General features: G+C 36.8%; 1 protein-coding gene and 1 pseudogene across 1 annotated transcript; one reads left to right on the top strand and one right to left on the bottom strand.

Moving 5' to 3' along the window:
* Positions 1 to 1297: 1297 nt before the first annotated feature.
* On the top strand, positions 1298 to 7597 carry LOC125859930 (uncharacterized). The gene is made up of 5 exons (XM_049539787.1): positions 1298 to 1527; positions 2195 to 2401; positions 2654 to 2752; positions 2832 to 3176; positions 7429 to 7597. Exons 1-4 carry the CDS (start codon positions 1453 to 1455, stop codon positions 2880 to 2882), a joined length of 432 nt encoding a protein of 143 aa, XP_049395744.1. The 5' UTR covers positions 1298 to 1452; the 3' UTR covers positions 2883 to 3176; positions 7429 to 7597.
* On the bottom strand, positions 3838 to 13740 carry LOC125858963 (uncharacterized; annotated as a pseudogene).
* Between the last annotated feature and the right edge of the window lie 7609 nt (positions 13741 to 21349).

Genomic DNA, 21349 nt, shown 5'->3' with positions numbered 1-21349 from the left:
TGGTTTGACGTATATGATCAACAAAGGGGAATCAAAGTAGATGAATATGACTTTGTAAGTGTCAACTGCAAGCGATTTATGAAAATAAATGAGCCTTTTATATTAGCCAATCAAGCATCACAAGTGTTTTATGCTGATGATCTTGCAAATAATGGCTGGCATATTGTACAAAAGGTTCAAGCTCGTGATTCTTTTGATGTTGGTGGAAAAAAGGATGATGATTCGGCATAGCTTCAAGGATTCTAGGAGGCAGTTGTGACTTTGTATTCATGTTTTATTTCTGATTCTCATTTTATTACTATGGTATTGAATTTGATCCTAAAAGTACTCTTGATGTTATAGTTTCTGTTTTCAAGTATTTTTCTTCATGATTCTTTGGTCGGTGCTTACAAATGGACTATTTATTAGTAGTAATGTAATATTGTTTATTTACATGTAAATTGTGCTTCAAAACTTTGAAGCACGTTGGAATTTTATTCGCAGATTCTGAGTGACTTGTAATTAATTGTTTCTCTTTGTCAAAGCTTCTTTCATAATATCCATCTTCTGAAACTGATATTCTATTCCTGGGCTGACCACATCCCTGTCACTGTTTTGAGATGAAGATTAGTTAGGTTGTAGATATCTGGAAATTAACCACTTTCGAAATGTCAACTTCATGTCATTTTTCATTCCAGAAGCTAGTCTTAAGTGGTTGTGCTCCTTTGATGCTCACTTTTTTTGGTAGTTGTACCTACACAGTCTTTGTACAGTTTAATTTCTTTGATAAATAAAATACTTTTACTTTTCAAATAAAGAAAGGGATGTAGTAGTGAAAACTTGTTCAATGACTTTTCTCTTATTGGATGAACTAACAAAGAAGTGATTTTTGTATTAGGCTTACATGGATCCCTTAAAAATTCAAAACTCTGGAATGAAATCAACTATCAAGCCTAATAAACTTGCATACCTTCCACCTGGTGCTTTAGCAATTAGGGGACGTGGGAAAAGCTTACGATCTTTGGGCTCTGTAAGAGTAAGGGTTGAAAAAAGAACTCCAATCAACAAAATTCTAAACATCAATCCATCAACATCTTATCGAAATGATCCAGTACAAAATATTGTTCCTGTACCTCTTGGTTTTGATCCAACAAAAGATATTGTTCCCTACTCTCCAGAAGTCGAACTGATGCAAGATGCTCAAACAAATGAAATAAGTATTACTGTCTCAAACTATATTTTTTTGTTGTTTTTGGTGTGATGAAACTCTTCTTTATGTCCGATCTGAATTAATTTGCAGGTGCATGTGAGCTGAAAATGCAAAAAAAAGTTAGAGGAACAAACATTTGTAAAAATGTTGCACGACTCAAACCTGGAGAAAAGTTAAATATCACTTTTTACCAAAATTGAGTTGTTGTAAAAAATTATGCCTCATTTGTGAGACACTTGGGTATTTTAATTCGTGATCGTAATATGTGCCCATTACGGGTACACTCATGGACAGACATTAAAGAAGATCAGCTAGAACACATGTGGGATGCTGTTACTGTAAGTATTTATAGAGTTATTAAATTAATATCTGACTTCTCATATCTAAAAAGGAAAATTAATGAGCTATAATTATGCAAAACATGTGGGATGCTATTAAGGTAAGTATTTAGAGAGCTATTAGCTGATAACATCAGTTTTGACTTCACATCTGGAAAAAGTAAAACTAGCACGACACATTTTATGCCAAACCTTTGAGATGCTGTTACGGTAGGTATTTACAGAGCTATTAGGTTATAGCTTCATTTCTGACTTCTCATCTGGAAAAAGTAACACTAACACGACACATTTTATACCAAACATGTGGGATGTTATGATAATTATTTAGAGAGCTATAGCTAATAGCTTCATTGCTGACTTCTCATCACGAAAGAGCAAAAATAACATGGCACATTTTATGCCAAACAGTATCTATGTAATGTTATAGTTATGTTTTCCTAATAACCTATATGTTGCTATTGTAGTTTGTGTTATCTGCTCTCTTGATCTCTCGTATGTTTTTCCTTCTTTCTCTTGATACAATCCTCTGGATAATCACTCATTTCTCATGACATATATATCACCTTCCACTGGAAGAGTGCCATAAGCAAGAAATATAGATTCAATTGACTTCTAGTTTGGCTGAAAATTTGAGTTTATGTTTAATGGTACATGTGAAATATTGTAGGATAAATTTAGCTGTGACGACATGAATGCTAAGAAAGAACATGTCCTTCAACCTATGAGAAGGTTGTGGAATAACTGGAGAGGATCACTTCATAAGAATATGAAGTCTAAGCCATTTTGTGATGCTCTAAAAGATGTGCCAAAAGGGGTAGATAAGAGTGATTGGGAATGGCTGGTTAAGGAGCATTTCTTAAGTGGCAAGTTTAAGGTACAACTCCATCGTATTTATTTATTAACATGTTATTTGAAGCGACTAACTATAATTTTTATGGTATGTTGTGAATATAGGAAACAAGTACAAGAAACATTGTCAACAGGTCTAAGTTGAGTATGCCTCATCGTATGGGGAGTAAGCCTATTAGAGAAATGATTTATGAATTGGTAAGTAAGTTTTGTAACTCTTTAAGAAGTCTCTTGTTTTCTAAAATGATTTATTTGACTTGTTTATTTATATGTTAAGGGAGGTAAAGATGGTAAGCCACCAAACATGGATACTATCTTCTTCGAGACTCGTAAGAAGGATAACAAGCTTGTCGAACCTGAAACAAATGCAAAATATGTATGTTTAGTGATAAATTTTATTTTAAATCATTCAACTTTATGTGTTGTATTATTTTAAGTTTTCTTGTATTTTATAGGCTGAAATCCAAAAATTGGTTCAATCTGATTCTTCTCTTACAAATATTTGAGGTTGTTGAAAAGTGTTTTGGACCTCAATGTAAGAGTCATGTAATTGGATTTGGTGGCGGGATAACGGCTAAAGAGTTGAAAGGTGGGAACTCTTCAAAGGCTGCATTATTAGATAAATTGAATGCACGTGAAAAAGAAAATGAATCACTAAAAAGACGCATGGATGAGTTAGAGAATAAATGTGAACGCATGGATGAGTTGGAGAGTAAACATGAACAACTTGCAAGAGTACTGCTTGGTCAGCCTTCAACACCTGCGTCTTCAAGTGATCAATAGATGGTACCATTAAACAGGTTAGTAAATCGATTTTTCTTTCTCTTTATGATGTACTCAAGAGACATGGAAGGACTTTGACTGCTCAATTTTTTTCCTTAGTTTGTTGTTATAGCCTGCTGGCTATTTACCATGTACAATTGATTCCAAGCATCAACATCCTAATTGCCTCTGGTAGAGTGCAAAATCAAGTGCCATTACATAGTGAATGTTGTATTTTAATCCTTGCTTCTAAGTTTTACTCTTCATCTGGTTATTTGGACAAGCATACCTTATGTTTTTATGTTTTAGGTGTAGTGTTCCTATATGACATCTATGTGATTAGGAGGTTGCTAATGGTACCATCTTTCAATAGATGGCAACTTTATCTAAATGATCATGCTGGCTGTCTGTGTATTTCAGCATATATACAAGTAACACCTCTTTTTCTAGTACCAAGCTGCCTGTCGCATTCTTTCATAGTGAATATGCTATTGCTTTCCCAAAAGATAGTATCTGTTTTGGTCTCATCATTTTTTGTATTTTTCCATTTCTGCTAGCAGCTCTATCAAGTTGTGCATTTCCCAATCATTAACTGCTCCTCTTAGTAGAATAGCCTAGTTTTTTCCATTTCTGTTTTGTGCTATGGTGGAGCTTTATCCACAGTAATTTGTTGAGCCTTTCTCTTATGTTGAATGAACCCTAAACGCTAGATTCGTCCCTCTTCATACCACTTGAAACACTAAAACATTCAGATATCTGACTACTTCTGTCATCAGTCCCAACATCATTGTCAAAATCCATTTTCGAAGCAGAACTCAAGCTTGGACATTCCATGAATAGTCTCTTAGGTCCCATTCCAAAAGCAAAATTAAAATTCTCAGTATCAAATAATCTCCCTTCATTTCTTCCAACCTTAGTTTGAGTACTATGGATCATGCTCCTTTTCCCCGACGCTCCTCTCTCAATTGACCCCGATCGATAGCTTCCATTGTTGTTCCTCAAAACAGGCTTTTTGAAATCAGCATCCATGACTTCAGACTTGCTATCTGCAACAATTACACTGGACTTCTCATTGAATCCTTGATTACCTAAAAGATCCATCTTTACGAGAACATTATTACCAAACACCGTACTAATCCGAGCATATACAGTACACACAGTCTTGGCCAAAAGTTCAACAACTTTATCATAAGTCTGATTCCTAAGTGAAACATCTTCTAAATGCCTCACATCTTGTTTTTGCCAAGCCAATTTCTGCTCAAATGCCTTTCTACTTTCCTCATGTTGATTATGCTGAAATTTCATTGTTGCCACTTCCAATTCATTCAAAACAACCATCTCACCATACAAACTAGCTGTAGAATTCACATATCTCTCCATTTTCCTAACCATCCCCTCCACATCTTTAACAAAAAATCCCAAATCCTTCATATCAATAACCCCAGAAATAACATCCCCATAAGCATGCTGAAACCCTTGTAAGGCAGAAATTGTACATTTTCCCAAGCCTAGACACTACACTAGCAACCCTATTCAAATCATCAAGTTTTTCAACAAGTACTAATTCAAGAAACTTATCTTCATTATTAGAAACTAAAGCCTTTACTTCTATAGACTTAAAAATCTCATTTTTAAGCTTAAGAATCTGAGAGTCAGTCAAACTTAAGAATCTGAGAGTCGGTTAAAGATTTATGAAGATGAATAATCTTAGACATCATATTAGCAACTTTAAATGAAAATATCCCTATAAACAACTTCTCTTGCTGGATTTGTTTCTTCATATATAGATAATTTCTTTGAATTTTCGATAAGTAAAGAGTGTTTCTTGACATTAGTACTTACCTGAATACCCATCCTCAAACACCAAGGCTCAACCACCTGACAATATAGTGTAACTTCCAAGGAGTGATACCTTCGTTTGTAAAAGGAGTGAATCACATCAAATTTCAACTTTCCTCACCCTATTAATACAACACCATTCCAATTTAGTGACGTGAGTCCTTTCTTCAAAGTCATATTATCAAATCTTTTCAGCATCTCTCGTGTTTTTGAAAATATAGTGTAACTTTTAAGGAACGATGCTATTGTTTAGAAATTAGTTCAACCAAACGAGTGAATCACAATTCCACTCCAGTGAATGGATTCCAGTCTTCAAAGCCGTAGTTTCTACAAAGTTGGTCTCTATTCCTAGTGGCATGGAATATTCTATACAGATGCAACCTTTATTTATAAGTCATGGCATAATGCTGCCTTTATGTTCCTTTTCAATTGTATTTCCATTTTAAAGATGCTTTTGTGATCATTTATGTTTTTATTAACTTAAAAGCTATAGATTTTAGAAGTTATAAATGTGATGTAGTTTGGCTAATGCCTTCTGATTTTATAAATATACTGGAAAGTTGAAATGGGCAGGAGGTTGTAAACCTCCAGAAACAGTTTTGGAGGCCTATCTATTTATGTATTTTCTGGACCATTTGGTCTGGTAGAAATAGTGCTTGCAAATGAAGTTGGAAGGAAGGAAGGAAATAGATAATAGTCCTTGGTGCTTGTTTTAAAAGCACACATTATCTTGTATTTAGATTCTTTGAAGAAACATAAGCAATGCTTTTATTTTGTGTTCTGTCCTTAGTATGTAATTTGGTCATTGGCAAATTTTAAGTATGTTTAAGCTTTTCTTCCTTATCCTTTTATTCTTTCCCTAAAATTGAACAAAATAAGAAAACTTCAATTTCTCGTACTTCTCCTATCCCTTTGTTGCTCACACTTTCTCCAATGTAATGGAATTTTAGGGCCTCTCTGTTAGTGTAAAGGAACTTCCATGTCATTTTCCTGTTTCATCTTAATTAGTGAATTTGCTTAGAAACAGAACACTATATTCCCATGTGGAGCAAAACATTCACTTCCATATAGCATTGTTGGTCTTATAATTGGGGATGTCTTGTACTTTAATGGCTTAACATTCACTTCCATATAACATTGGTGGTCTTAATAAATATTCTATAGAACTTACCTTTCACTTCGCTACACATTGTTCTATCACATAAAACTGGTAGCACTCCATTTCAAGCATTTGATTTTGATTCTTTGTGTAACATCTTTTTATTCTGTTCTCTGGAACAACGAACATAAAAACTTAGAAATTAGAAGAGAAAACTTCTTCCTGACTTGATTAACTCACAATGTACAAGATTGCCTCCTTATAGAGGAAGTTTTATGTGATGTATGATATGGTGGGCAATCATTTTGTCTACAAATAAGTAAGGTTAATATTTAATTAAATGCAAAATATCCTTAGATATGGTGTAGAGTACTCTATATGGTTTTCCTTATTCAAGTGTAATGAATCTAAAAAATGTGCTTTGTGCTTAACTCAAAGTCAAAAGGTAGTTCATGAAGTTGGGTTTGTTTAAAGATGACACAAGTAAATACTAAATAGTAGTTCTAGTGAAATTGGTGAGCTCAGTCTGGTGAACTACAACATCCAGCAGTTTAACATCGAATCAAACAGGCCGCCTGACCCATCCAAAACAGCAAACAGTCTTAATTAGGTACTGAGTATAGATTCTCTTTTCTATTACAATTTGATTATCGATATTAGCCTACTACAATTTGCTAAGTTATCTAGTGTGCTTGAGCTTCAGATGTCTTTTCGTGAATGTCCTCAGGGAATGTGGTTGAGCATATCTTAATTTGCATGTGCACAACTATCTCTCTTGCTACCTTCGACTCTTGATATTGGAAACTCTGGAATCTTTTCATGTTCTGCTTCCTTCATATTAGAGATGTTACTGTAGCAAACAGAAAACATATTATGCCTCCGTCTTAGAAAAAAATAAGTTGGTGCCTCGGATGTGCTCTCTATTTTGGTCTGATGGCTGTCATACTTTTTTCTTGTGTGAATTCTATATTGAACAGGCAGTCTGCTTCCCAAAAGATGACTCATCCAAAGTTTGCAAGGTTCAAATAGCTTTAATTCATGTATGTACTCTCCATTATATTTGAAACTTCTTGATCCTCCTCCTTGTCATCCAAAGCAGGAAAGAGTTATACTAGTCCCTTGTTATTATGTTTTGTTTTGTTGGCCTTACGAACTAATTGTTGATCATTACAGAAAATCGTTAAATAGTTAATAGATGTCGGGACGAGACTACAAGTTATTGTTGACATGCCTTCTTTTCTTTCAAACTTTAATGTTTTGCATCTTTTTTAGTAAATACTTTTGAGATTTCATGGTTCTTCTTTAGGAGTTTATTCTTTGTTTTTAAATTGACATAAGTTTTTTTCTTACAGATCAAGCATTTGAATATGAATAATATATCGTTCAACAATGTACGGAGCAAGTTGAATTCATGAGCTAGGGATTTTACTTTAGTTACGGGTGGTTTAAATTAAAGACAATGTCTTATTATTTATTTTTTGCAATTTTTTTCTTTTTTAGGAGTTGATAAAGATATATTATGCTACTTGAATATGATATATCTTTCTTTAATTAGTTCTTTGTATTGACCATGAAATTTTATATAATGAATTAAATTATTTAGTTTATTTTGAGTGTTTCTGTGTTCATCGTATAAAATTTTGTAAAACAACAAATGAAATTGGTTCTTTTAAACTCTTTTATAATTGGCTTCTTAAATTTTTTGAATAAACAACAATTAGCGACAGGAAATGTGGTCACTAATAGTATTGGTATTGAAATTAGAATATAATTAACGAAAGAACATTTGGTCGTTAAAAATACTTGTACTAAGGGCAAATCCGGTCGTTAAAAAAACTTTAAACGACCGGCTGTTAATTTGGTCGTTAACTTGACTGGATTTATTACGGTCGTTAATGACTTGTAGCAACCGGATTTGGACCTTTAACGACCATATTTCCCTTCGTTAAAGACCATTTTTCCTGCTGTACAGTAATCTACTTGGCCTCCAAGATGAGCGGGCCCCATCCACATGTACATCCAATTCTTTATTTTACAACAAGAACTTTTTTTTTTAAAAAGGTTTTGAAAAAACAATACTTTGGTTTGGCTAATTCATTTGAAAAGTTATTTTGATAAGTAAATTGTGTTTGACTCCTCTTTAAAAAAAAAAAATATTTTTGAGAGTCAAATTACAACGAAAGGGTAAGTATCAATGTAATTTTAATATTAAGATTATTTTATAGGGATAAACTATTTTAAATATCTATTACAAAATTTTAATTTAAAATGTACATATTAAAATTTCTAATCAATATTATACATACATATATAAATTACTTAAATATTAATATTAATTAACATGATGATTTAAGTATAATTAAAAATATCAGTAGTATAAAGTTAAAATCATTCCACAAATTAAACCACTATATAAGAAAAATTCACCATAAAAAATAAATAAAGTCCTTCATATTTTTAATCCTACAAAAATATTATTGTTACCTTTATTTCTAATTTAAAAGCAGTTTTAAAGATTCACCAAACACAAATTTTTTCTAAAAAAAGTGTTCTTTTCTCAAAATATCACTTTTGACTTCTCAACAACAATGTCAAATAGGCACTTAATAAATAGAGCATCTTAAAATCGCGGACACTAGAGAATTGGCTTGGGCCAGAGCTGCCACACTACAGGGCAGGGGAGAGTGCACAACCGATTTGATAATATCGAGGCTACAAACGTCCTGGCGCGGTGCACCCACGCTATCAGGTGCACAGAGCTCATGTCTTATTTTCCATCTCTCTAGTAAAATGTAAATAACTTTTTACTAAAGAGTCAGATTAACGAGCAATTAGTGGCATTGGAAAGAATACTCGTAGATTTATTATTTGATAGGTTATGACTCACCTAAATCTTATTATTCCTAAAGATATGGTCATTTGAAGTTGACCCTTGTATGAACTCATGTGAAAACTGTAACACCCATAGCCCAATGAGGGATGCTTAGCAAACATTTTTTTTGCAGAACTACCAGGTGTCACCCATGAGGGACAGCCACGCCTCATGGTCGGACCCATGCCCCGTAGATGGGCCTCCTGGTTGGGCATCCTGGAACACTGTCTGAGGCAGAACCACGACAAGAACTCACGCCCCGTGGATAGGTCCACGTCCCGTGGTTTCGGCTCCGTAGGTCCACACCCCAATTTCAGAGTCTCTGATCCTTGAACCACGATTGACCAGAACGTACTGTAGATCCATCCATGGTCCGTCAGTTGTTGTCTCGTGGGTCAAGTCTGGATAGTTATTTTGGGGACTTAAGAGTCTTTTCCAGTTTTAATTAAATGAATATGGTGTCATTTTGCCTAAACCTAGACCACCTATATAAGGACTTTAGACCCCTAAAGTCACTCAATTAAGTTATTCTCTCAATTCCCAAAAGAAAACCCAAATCCTCTCTCAAAATATTCTCTCTAGAAGTTGGAAGAAGAAGAAGAAGAAGAAGGAAGAAGAGGAAGCTAGGTCAAGTTTAAGTCTCCAATCTTGAAGCTTTTGTGGGAATTGTGACTAAGGTATGATGAATTTTCATCCATGGGATCCTTCCTCCCATGGAGTCCCCTAGAATTCCACAATTTGAAGAAGAATTTCTCCAATTCTAGTTAGGGTTTCTTCCAATATTGTGGGTTATGTTGAATGTTGATCCAATTGAGTGGATTATGAATGTTTATGATTGAATTGATAGAATTGCATGTATTTAGGATGAAATTACATGTACCCATGCCTATCTTATGATCTTAGGGTTGAATTGATATAGTTGAGTTGATGCCATGTGAGGGAAACTCTATGAGGTAGATATATCCTTATAGGATTGATGAATCATGACTATAATTGCTTGTGATTGAAGCATATATGATGAATATGATGTTAATTGCTTGAAAATAAAACTTCGCCGAAGATCATGAGAATTAGGGCTTTGAGAGTAAAGCTCATGGTATGAATTGTTGGTAATTGATGTTATTGTTGAGGAAGGAATACTTCACACATGAATTGCTTAGTTATGAATGTATGAATGTGAAAGGTTTACTCACATGAATGATTCTACATTGAAAAGATTGCTCACCTAAAATGAATCTAGACTAAAAGCTTATGTATTTGATGAGGGTTGAGGGAAGTTTTCTCCGAAGATTTACCCGGTATTCCTCCTGAAAGGGAAATAGACTTCGGGATTGACCTACTCCCTGATGCTTATCATGACCAACAACACTATCCTACGGTATGAGTGTCTACGATCATCGATATTATAGTAACCCAACCAAGGATTGGGCTCGTGTCCCAAGGGAGTGGTTTTGAGAATTGATAGAAAAATAGAATTGCATTCTAACTAGTCATAGCTAAAGATATTAACGAACAAAAACATAGTAAATAAAAGGGGGTGACACGAAAGTATCAAATATCAAATGGGGGTTTTGTAACAAGTGATAAAACAACAAAATAAAGAAGAAAATCAAGTATGGGGAAAGGTTCTTGGGATGTGACCTCAATATAAGTTGAGATAAATTGTTGGGTACGTGCTTTCGATAGGAAATTTACAAAATAATAGTGACTAGGCTAAGCTTTAAATGGAAATAAGTTCTCTCTCGGGCAACTTACCCCGTTTCAAATGCGTTTCTCTTGAACACCCATTTGCCACATCAAGACCAGCCTATGCCTTATCCCACTCACTATCTCGAGCTGAGTGTTAGGATATGGGACTAGGGCTCACCCTCTCGGGCTGAACCTCATGTCAACCCACTCCTTAGGCCATTAGTCTAGTGGTTTTGGTTTTGCGACCTCTCTCTCGGGCAGGCCTAAAATACATGGGTGGCTTTGTATTTGCAACTACAAACCCTTTAGATTAAACCACAATCACTAGGTGAAATCACCATTAAAATACATCTAACCTATCAGCAAGCAAGACCCAACAAGAATATCAACTCATATTTGCTAAATCACACCCCAAGAATGGGGTTTTTTAGCCACACATCAAGAAATAAGAAATTATACCTAATATGATAATGAAATCAACTGGGTATAAGAAATTAAACCTTAAATTAAGCAAAGAAAAATGAATAGAGAAGACCCACTTCCAACTTGGGGAAGAAGAACTCCTTTCTTCAAGTCTCCACAAAACCCTCCCCAAACTTGAGAGAAAAGTAAAGAAAAATACTATAGACTAATAATAATTTTTACACTAAAATGTTCCTCTCAAAATTGTTTTCCAAGACTATAATTCTAACTAGTATTTATAGTTTTCACAGATTGTTCTGCGGAGGATTGTTCGGCGACATTAGTCGAGATCGCCGATGAACTCAGCGATTTGCCTTTTGGTCAGTTCATCGCCTTCAGTGTCTTTTCTTTAGCATCCTCGCATTCTGGATCATTAGGCGGTACGTACTACTTCACGGAACTGATTGGCGACTCGCCGACTGCTCCTTTCCTCGCCTTTTGATCCACTTCCTTCAAGGCTTCACGTACTGGAACGAAGGGCGGTTCATTTCCTTTGGGCGACTCGCCAAGTTGAACTCAGCGATCCGAAGGATTCCATTTCTTGTTCTTTTCAGCCCTATTTGCTCCGTTTTGCGCCTAAGTATCCATGCTTCCACTAAAACTTCAAATACCTGAAACTTCAACATTTTAATTAGGTATTGAGATAAAACGAGAATTCAAGGACACTATTTCTATTAAAATAAAGCCCTAAATTAGTCCAATTTGTGGACTCATCAACACCCACAACTTAAACTTTTGATTGTCCTCAAGCAAACTCAAGTTCAGTCGTTCAAAAAGGGTGCCTCAAACAGTGCTACACAAGACTAATTCATGAATGCACACACCAAGACTCAATTTACTTATGCAAGGATCAATTGTGTACTCAAAGATTCAAATTGTGACACACCATCACCAAAGATTCTCATGCTTGCAATACTTGCTACTTGTGCAAGTTCAAGCTTAACAAAAATATCTAAATTCCTCGCACATAGAATGATTCCATATTCACACAGATATATGAGCCAATTTAAGATCAGGAATAAGATACAACACTCACACTCAAAAAGAGGAACACAATGTATGTTTTCACCCATAGGTTTGCCCTTATTTTTCAATTGACTTTCATCCAGCTTACTCAAGATAAAAAAGGTCTTTCTAAAGCTTGTAACGTGGCTAAGTGCAAAAGTATGGTCATTTAGGCTTAGTGACTTTTTCCTCGTGAGATGTGGTATTCTCAAAGCATTCCCTTCTTTTCCTTTATCACTTCTTTTTCTAGTGCTTTTAAGTCATCCTTTTATTCACTCCCCATGAGTTGCTTGGAACCCCAATATCCTTTGTACTTTATTCCACAAATTTCTTTTTCATTTTTTTTGGGGGCTCCATTGTTCTGCAACATGGGTAAAGGGGGACTTCTTATAGCACTTCTTGACTTCTCCTTTTCCTTTTCACCACACCCCCAACTTAGGCTTTTTGTCCTAAGTTGGCTATTCACTAAACCACAAATCAAGAGGATTATAGGTAGCGGATCAAGTAAGGTCTAGGGTTTATCAAGGTTCTTCCAAAGAAAGGTAAGGCTCAAAGATGTTCAAAAGAGTTTCACACGCTCACATGTAGGTCACAAAAAGAGGTATATGTCAAATTTGTGCTCACACTCTTTAAAATTGCCTAAGATCATCTCAAGAGTACACCTTTCTAAATCAAATTAGACTAACATGGAAAATTCTAGGTTTAGTCATGCATGGTTCAAAGTAAGCTAATCACACAAGGCATCGATACTTCAGTCAAACAAGACTAGACACGTTCGCTAGCGTGCAACGGTTCTCACAAGAAAATCAATTCGATAAATGGCTAGTCACAACGAGATGCGAAGAGTGCACATATTATCTATGTAACTTCATTTTGTCTCGTCGTTGCCGTGCATTCTTGGTTTTTCAATTGAGAGCACTATTCAAGTCATCGGTATTGATTGAAACCGAGACTTATATTTTTGCAAAAGAACAACCACTTTCAACACAAGAGGTGGCAAATTTTTTTCAAAATAATCAAAATTATTTTGCAATTTAAACAACAGGAGCCATAAGCTCAAACATCCACAAAAAGAAACAATATTTAAAACACAATTTAGGGCAAACCAAACGACCCAATTTCATGCGCAAAACAACAAAGTATTCACACAAACAAAAAGGTGAGCCTCACCCCACCCAATGAAAGAGCATTTGTCCTCAAATGCAAGTAAACAAAAATATACAACAAGTAAGATAGGAAAAGACAAAGCGAGAGAGGTAAGGAAAGGTCCTGTCTATGCAGTCTCTCTGTCTGCTGGGGCATCAATGCCCGGTGCATCTTTCTAAAGTAAAACAATGGTCCCTGGAGCATTGTCATTTTGGTTTCCACTGTTTGCCTTTGCCTTAGCCTCTGCAGCAAGATTTGCTGCAATCATCTGATCTATCTCCTGAGCTGCTCTGAAGACATGTATTGCATTAACTAAACTTCGATCACATGGGCACACATTAAGGTCAAAAGGAATTCGTCTCTTTTCCCTAGCCTCCTTGGTGTACTTCCTTTGTCTAGCTAGCTCTGCTCTCTTTTCATCTTTTCTAAATTCTCTTGATCTTATGTGCCTTGGTGGATCATCTCTCCCTGCGATTTTTGATCTAGCCATTTCTGCAAACACTTCGAGGCTAAGTTAAATATAGATTCACATAAGAGCAAAAATGGTGTTTCTAGGTGTGGAATTTCTCAGTCTAATAATTTAAACTGATGTACAAATGATACAAGGGTGCAGGCAAAAAACGAACAAATGCTCTCTCGGAGCGTCGCCGAGTGTATTGTGTGAACCAAGCTGACCACCGAGAGTCACAGGTCAATCAGTCATAAAACATGCAGTTAAGAGCAAAATGGAGCTGGTAGGCGAACCACTGAGCAGTTCGGCGGAATTCGATCACCTCGCCTATCAGCTCAACATGTCCATTATCAACCCAACATTTCGACTCTCACCTAGCAACCCCAGACAATATAGCCTATGCGCACGTAACTCAATTTCAATCAATGAAGACACACAGAAACTTCTATTCCCATCAGTAACAATCCAACTCAAAGTATAGCTAAGTGGGAACTCCTCGAATAATGCACTAGGTGCCATATTATGATAGAAAATACATGTAATTCTAGTAACTCAGAGACTCAGCAGAGGTTTAACACTTTCATCATTATGCAAATGAGTACAATTATAATATTCTTAAACCTGAGGTTCAGACTACCAACTTTAGATGCTGAGTAGATGCTAACGAAGTGCCAGACAATAATGCAATCCAAATCCGCGCACAAATCAATGAACCACAATATTCCAAAAGTGCAAAAAATATAAAACTAGGGTGTAGGTGTGAGTTTGGTAGGATGAAGAAATGAGAGAAAGTGAGTGAAATAGGACTTTTAAACCTGTGGTCAGAAAAAACCGTCCAATTCCCGCCCGTTCAGTGATGTGAGTCAAGTTTGCCTAGTCATTCCGCGACACGCCGAATGTCTAATTTCTTCGTCGAAGTTAGCAAGACCTTCGGTTTATGTAGGGATCCCAATGGCGGTCTCTGTCGAGATCACCAACATGGTTGGCGATGCGCCAATAATTTTTCTAGACCACTGAGCTTTACCGAAGCCCATCTGAGGATTCCTTCGATCAGACCGCGGAAGAATTTTAGTTCGCCAAACTTGTCGGCGACCCGCCAACTAAACCTGTTGCTCGCTTTCATACATATTTTCAAGCACTTCCCTAACTTCAACTTGTTCAAACAAAATACTATTATTTTATCAAGAAAATTATAAAGCAAGTAATTGGTTTTGGGTTGCCTCCCAAACAACGCCTTAGTTAACGTCGTGGCACGACGCAAGTCAATGCTCAAATCGGCTTTTTGGTGTTACACCTAGTGTAACTAGGTGATCCTGCTTGTTCATACGGATGAACCTAAGGTAGTGCAAGATTCAAGAGAGTTTTGATTAGCTGAATAGACCTAGAATGAGAGCCACTCATCTGATTCAGCGTTTCGACATTTTCTCTAATTTCCTCTAGTATTTTGTCTTGCTCATTCAGCTTTTGGAGGATGGTTAATAACGTATCGTTGATACTTCTGTTTTCAATGTCCATGCATCTTCCTTGCTCCGTCGATGATGGGTACTTGCTCTTTCCTTTGGACATCGCTTCCAGTTCTTCAACCTTTTGGGTCAAGCTATTCATTTGACCCAACAAAAAGGTCATTTGCTGGTCCTTCTCTCCATTCTTGTTGGTTTTAGCTGCAAGGTCAAGGAATTTGGCTGCGGTCTCATAGGGGTATTTCTCACGTCCACTTGGCATGAGTTGGTTTATTATTTCCCCTTTTCCGGGACTTAGACCCCTGTAGAAGCATTCCAGTAGAACTAAATTGGGTATTTCATGAGTTGGGCATTGCATCAATAGTGGTTTAAACCGCAGCCACGACTCATGAAAGGGTTCTCCTTCGAGATGCTTGAAATTTAGGATGTGATCCCTGAGCCTCATCACCTTTGCTGGAAGGTGCTCCATTGGTCCACCTTCTCCATCATGTATACTCATTGTTGTGCCTCAACACGCAAACAACTAGACAAAACTAAAACTTAGGTGAGTAAACTACTACTAACAAGAACAACAATTCTATTAGACTAAAAATTCTCACATAACACCACTCCCCGGCAGCAGCGCTATTTTGATACTTATCGTGACCAACGACACTATCCTACGGTATGAGTGTCTACGATCGTCGATAATATAGTAACCCAACCAAGGGTTGGGGTCGTGTCCCAAGGGAGCGATTTGGAGAATTAATAGAAAATAGAATGTAATTCTAACTAGTCGTAGCTAAAGATATTAACGAACAAAAACATAGTAAATAAAAGGGGGTGACACGAAATGTCAAATAACAAATGGGGTTTTTGTAACAAGTGATAAAACAACAAAAGTAAAGAAGAAAATCAAGTATGGGGAAAGGTTCTTGGGATGTGACCGCAATATAAGTTGAGATAAGTTGTTGGGTACGTGCTTTCAATAGGAAATTTACAAAATAATAGTGACTAGGGTAAGCTTTAAATGGAAATAAGTTCCCTCTCGGGCAACTTACCCCATTTCAAATGCGTTCCTCTTGAACACCCATTTGCCGCATGAAGACCAGCCTACGCCTTAACCCACTCACTCTCTCGAGCTGAGTGTTGGGATATGGGACTAAGGCTCACCCTCTCAGGCTGAACCTCGTGTCAACCCACTCCTTAGGCCATCAGTCTAGTGGTTTTGGTTTCGCGACCTCCATCTCGGGCAAGCCAAAAACACATGGGTGACTTTGAATTTACAACTACAAACCCTTTAGATTAATCCACAACCATTAGGTGAAATCACCAATAAAATACATCTAACCTATCAACAAGCAAGACCCAACAATAATATCAACCCATATTTGCTAAATCACACCCCAAGAATGGGGTTTTTTTGCCACACATCAAGAAATAAGAAATTATACCTAACATGATAATAAAATCAAATGAGTATAAGAAATTAAACCTTAAATTAAGCAAAGGAAAATGAATAGAGAAGACCCACTTCCAACTTGGGGAAGAAGAACTCCTTTTTTCAAGTCTCCACAAAACCCTCTCCAAACTTGAGAGAAAAGAACAGAAAAATACTATAGACTAATAATAATTTTTACTCTAAAATGTTCCACTCAAAATTGATTTCCAAGACTATAATTCTAATTAGTATTTATAGTTTTCACAGATTGTGCTGCGGAGGATTGTTTGGCGACATTAGTCGAGATCGCCAATGAACTCGGCGATCCGCCTTTTGGTCAGCTCATCGCCTTCAGTGTCTTTCCTTTAGAATCCTCGCATTCTGGATCATTGGGTGGTACAGTACTACTTCGTGGAACTAATCTGCGACTCGCTGACTGCTCCTTTCCTCGCCTTTTGATCCACTTCCTTCAAGGCTTCGCGTACTGGAACGAAGGGCGGTTCATTTCATTTCGGCGATTCACCAAGTTTAACTCAGCGATCCGCAAGACTCCATTTCTTGTTATTTGCAGCCCTATTTGCTCCATTTTGCGCCTAAGTGTCCATGCTTCCACTAAAACTTCAGCATTTTAATCAGGTATTGAGATAAAACAAGCATTGAAGGACACTATTTCTATTAAAATAAAGCCCTAAATTAGTCCAATTTGTGGACTCATCACTCCCCGATACCCAACCTATCTCTATTCCTCCTTATATAATGGCTCCGATGGAACTTAAGGAGATGAAATAACAATTGAAGGATCTATTAGATAAAGGTTTCATTCAACCGAGTATCTCTCCATGGGGTGCTCCAATGTTGTTTGTTAGGAAGAAAGATGGTTCACTCCATCTGTGTATTGATTATCGACAATTGAACAAAGTAACCATCAAGAACAAGTATCCTCTTTCGAGAATAGATGAACTATTTAATCAATTTCAAGGGGCAAGTTATTTCTCAAAAATTGATCTCCTGTTGGGTTATCACCAATTGAGGGTGAAAGAGGAAGATATTTCAAAAATGACTTTTAGAACCCGATATGGTCATTATGATTTTTTGGTTATGTCCTTTGGTTTGACAAATGCTCTAGTGGCGTTTATGGACTTGACGAATAGGGTGTTTAGACAATACCTTGATATGTTCGTAATTGTGTTCATAGATGATGTTTTGATTTATTAAAGAAGTGAGAATGAGCATATTGATCATTTGAGGATTATATTGCAAATTCTCAAGGACCAACAACTTTATGCAAAGTTTAGCAAGTGTGAATTTTGGTTAAGGTCCATAGCCTTCTTAGGCCATATTGTTTCAAGAAAGGGTATTGAGGTAGATCAGAAGAAGAAGGATGCAGTAAAGAGTTGGCCTAGACCTTTATCATCGACAAACATTAGAAGCTTCTTAAGTTTGACTGGTTATCACAGACACAACCATGACCAGGACCCATGCCCAAGTTGGATGGGTCCACATCCCGTGGTTTGGGTTCTGTAGGTTCACACCCCAATTTTAGAGTTTTTGATCCTTGAACCACGATTGACCTGGACGCACCGTAGGTCCATCCATGGTCCGTCAGTCGTGGTCTCGTGGGTCAAGTTTGGACAGTTATTTTAGGGACTTAAGGGTCTTTTTCGATTTTAATTAAATCACTGTGGTGTCTTTTTGTCTAAACCTAGACCACCTATACAAGTATTTTAAACCCCTAAACTCACGTAATCAAGTCATTCTCTCAATTCCCAAAAGAAAACCCAAATCCTCTCTCAAAATATTCTTTCTCTAGAATGTGGAAAAAGAAGAAGGAAGAAGAGGAAGCTAGGTCAAGTTCAAGTCTCCAATCATCAAGATTTTGTGGGCATTGTCACTAAGGTATGATGGCTTTTCATCCATCGGATCCTTCCTCCCATGGAGTGCCCTATAATTCCATAATTTGAAGAAGAATTTCCCCAATTCTAGTTAGGGTTTCTTCCAATATTTTGGGTTATGTTTAATGCTGATCCAATTTAGTGGATTATGACGGTTGATGATTGAATTGATAGAATTGCATGTATTTAGGATGAAATTACATGTACCCATGCTTATCCTATGATTTTAGGGTTGAATTGATATAGTTGGGTTGATGCCATGTGAGGTAAACTCTATGGGTTATATATATCCTTATAGGATTGATGAATCATGACTAGAATTGCTTGAGATTGAAGCATATATGATGAATATGATGTTAATTGCATGAGAATAATGCTTATATGAAGATAATGAGAATTAGGGCTGTGAGAGTAATGCTTATGATATGAATTGTTAGTAATTGATGTTATTGTTGAGGAAGGGATACTTCCCACATGAATTGCTTAATTATGAATCTATGAATGTGAAAGGTTTACTCACATGAATGTTTATAGGTTGAAAGGATTGCTTACCTAAAATGAATCTAGACTAAAGGCTTATGTAATTGATGACGCTAGAGGCGATTGCCCTTGACCTCTATTTGAAAGGATATGAGGTGATTCCGTATTCCTTAGAATTGAACAAGAGGTGAGTCCCCACATTCTCACTATGATGAATGAACATGAAGCGAGTACCCATGCTCCTTATGAAATGATATGGAGGCAAGTACCCGTGTCATATGATTGGATTGTAGAGGAGAGTACCCGCGATCTAAAAGTAAGTAAGGCAAAAGGCGAATACCCATTAGCCTTTGTAAGTTAGGCATTGAGGCGAATCCCCATGTATTTAAAAGTAAGTATGAATAATGTAATTATGTTATGAGGATGATGTGATTGAAGTGTTGCTAGATGTGTCTTCCATGATGCAAGCTTTACTATAGGTGGATGACCTATGTCTTGTCTAAGGATAAGTGAGGTTACTTAAGGAATCATTCCTCTTTCATTATGATGTTTATTATGTCTTGATTATGCTTATGCCTTATGTCTTATGTTGACAAATGCTTATATTGTATTGTTTATGCTAGCCATCATATGTAGTACTTGATTGTACTAACGTATACGTTTGCCTACATTCTTATCAAATGTAGGATCCGGCGACATAGATTCTCACACTTGTGGCTAGGTTCGTTGTTGATCAAGGAAGTGAAGATTTGGTGAGTCCTCAATATGTTCGAGGATGTGATCACCACTTTCTTTTATTCTTTTCCTTTATGTCTTGGACTATTATATGGGCTGCGTCCCAAGACTTTATTCATGTTGTTTAGATGGTTTGAGACAATTTTGTTTAGTTTTCCGATCGTTTTTATAAAAGATTTTGATTGTATTGAAAAGTTTTAAATTCCCACACTTTTCTATTACTTTATGTTATGATATGCTAACTGGCTTGTATGAGGCCTCTTGGGGTCTTATACACCTTGTTACTAGGAGGGTACCCTGGGTCGTGACATACTTTGTAATCAAAGCACAAGGTTTAGAATGGTTCTAAGATGTCTTAAACCACGTTTAGTAGAGTGTTGTTCATAAGTGTGAAGTGTGCCACATTTATCGATGAGAGGCTATAAGATGTTAAGGAACTTCACTTCTTCACTTCTCTAAGATGTGCCATGGAGTTTAACTCTATAAGTCTTTCTCCTAATCTGTGCTTGATGGTTTTCGTGGAATGACTATAGAAAGGCTAATGCTAGAAGGTTGGAGGAAGGCAATGTTGAGCATGAGGTTCCTCCTCAAGTTCCTCCCCAAGCTCCTCCTCAAGCTCTGATTGACCCATTAAATGAGAATGTGACTAATGCGGAGTTTAGGTCTGCATTCCAAGTGTTAGCTCAAGCCGTGACAACACAAGCCAGTAGAGAGGTGGTAGTCCCCGTGAACCCAAGTATGGGTGTGTTGGCGGCAAGAGTGAGGGATTTTACAAGAATGAACCCTCCCAAATTTTATGACTCAAAAGTTGAGGAAGACCCTCAAGATTTTGTCGACGAGGTCTACAAGATACTTTCTATCATGGGAATAAATCCAATAGAGAAGGCAAAATTAGCCCCTTATTAACTCAAAGGGTTGCTCAAGTTTTGTTTAATCAATGGAAAGAGGCAATGCCAGCGGAAGCGGGTCCCATAGAATGAGAAAGGTTCAAAAGTGCTTTTCTTGATTGATTTTTCCCTCTTGAGATGAGAAAAGCCAAGGTACTTGAATTCATTAATCTTAGGCAAGGAAATATGAGTGTGAGGGAGTATGCCTTAAGGTTCACTCACTTATCCAAGTATGCTTCTTCCATTGTGGCGGATCGTAGGGCCAAGATGCGTAAGTTTGTGTCAGGAGTGTCTGACATGGCAGTTAAAGACTGCCGCACCGCTATGCTTGTTCATGACATGCACATTTCTTGCCTTATGGTGCATGCCCAACAAACTGAGAAAGAAAATCTCAAGGAAAGATCTAGAGAGGCAACAAGAGAAAGAGCAGATGATGGTAACTATTCACATTCTAGGTCCGGTGGACAGGGTCATTCAAGGTTCAGACAAAAGTTCTCCGGGAAAGGTTCTTCAAGTGCTCCCCCAAGGTCAAATAATTAAAGGGTGTCTAACCCAAAAACTCAAGGAGATGGTAATAGGCCTTCTATGCCTACTTGTGCTAAATATGGGAGAAATCATGACAGGAAGTGTCTAGTGGGTTCTAAAGCTTGCTTAGGGTTTGGAAAGTCGGATCACAAAATAAGGAATTGTCCTTTGATTGCTAAGAATGATGGAGATGGTCGTCGTAGGGCTCAACCCTACCTTTTATCCGGTCCTAGTGGTTCGCGTGCAAGT

This window comes from Solanum stenotomum, chromosome 3, assembly GCF_019186545.1.
Source record: "Solanum stenotomum isolate F172 chromosome 3, ASM1918654v1, whole genome shotgun sequence".
NCBI classification, from domain to species: domain Eukaryota; kingdom Viridiplantae; phylum Streptophyta; class Magnoliopsida; order Solanales; family Solanaceae; genus Solanum; species Solanum stenotomum.
This window is presented reverse-complemented; position numbering and strand designations above follow the sequence as displayed.

Excerpts from the sequence above, each read along its gene's own strand:
- LOC125859930 (XM_049539787.1), top strand. The coding sequence starts at position 1,453 with ATGTGCCCATTACGGGTACACTCATGGACAGACATTAAAGAAGATCAG. Across the intron at positions 2,402-2,653 it reads TCTTAAGTGGCAAGTTTAAG|GGAGGTAAAGATGGTAAGCC; the intron begins GTACAACTCCAT and ends TTATATGTTAAG. Across the intron at positions 2,753-2,831 it reads CTGAAACAAATGCAAAATAT|GCTGAAATCCAAAAATTGGT; the intron begins GTATGTTTAGTG and ends TGTATTTTATAG.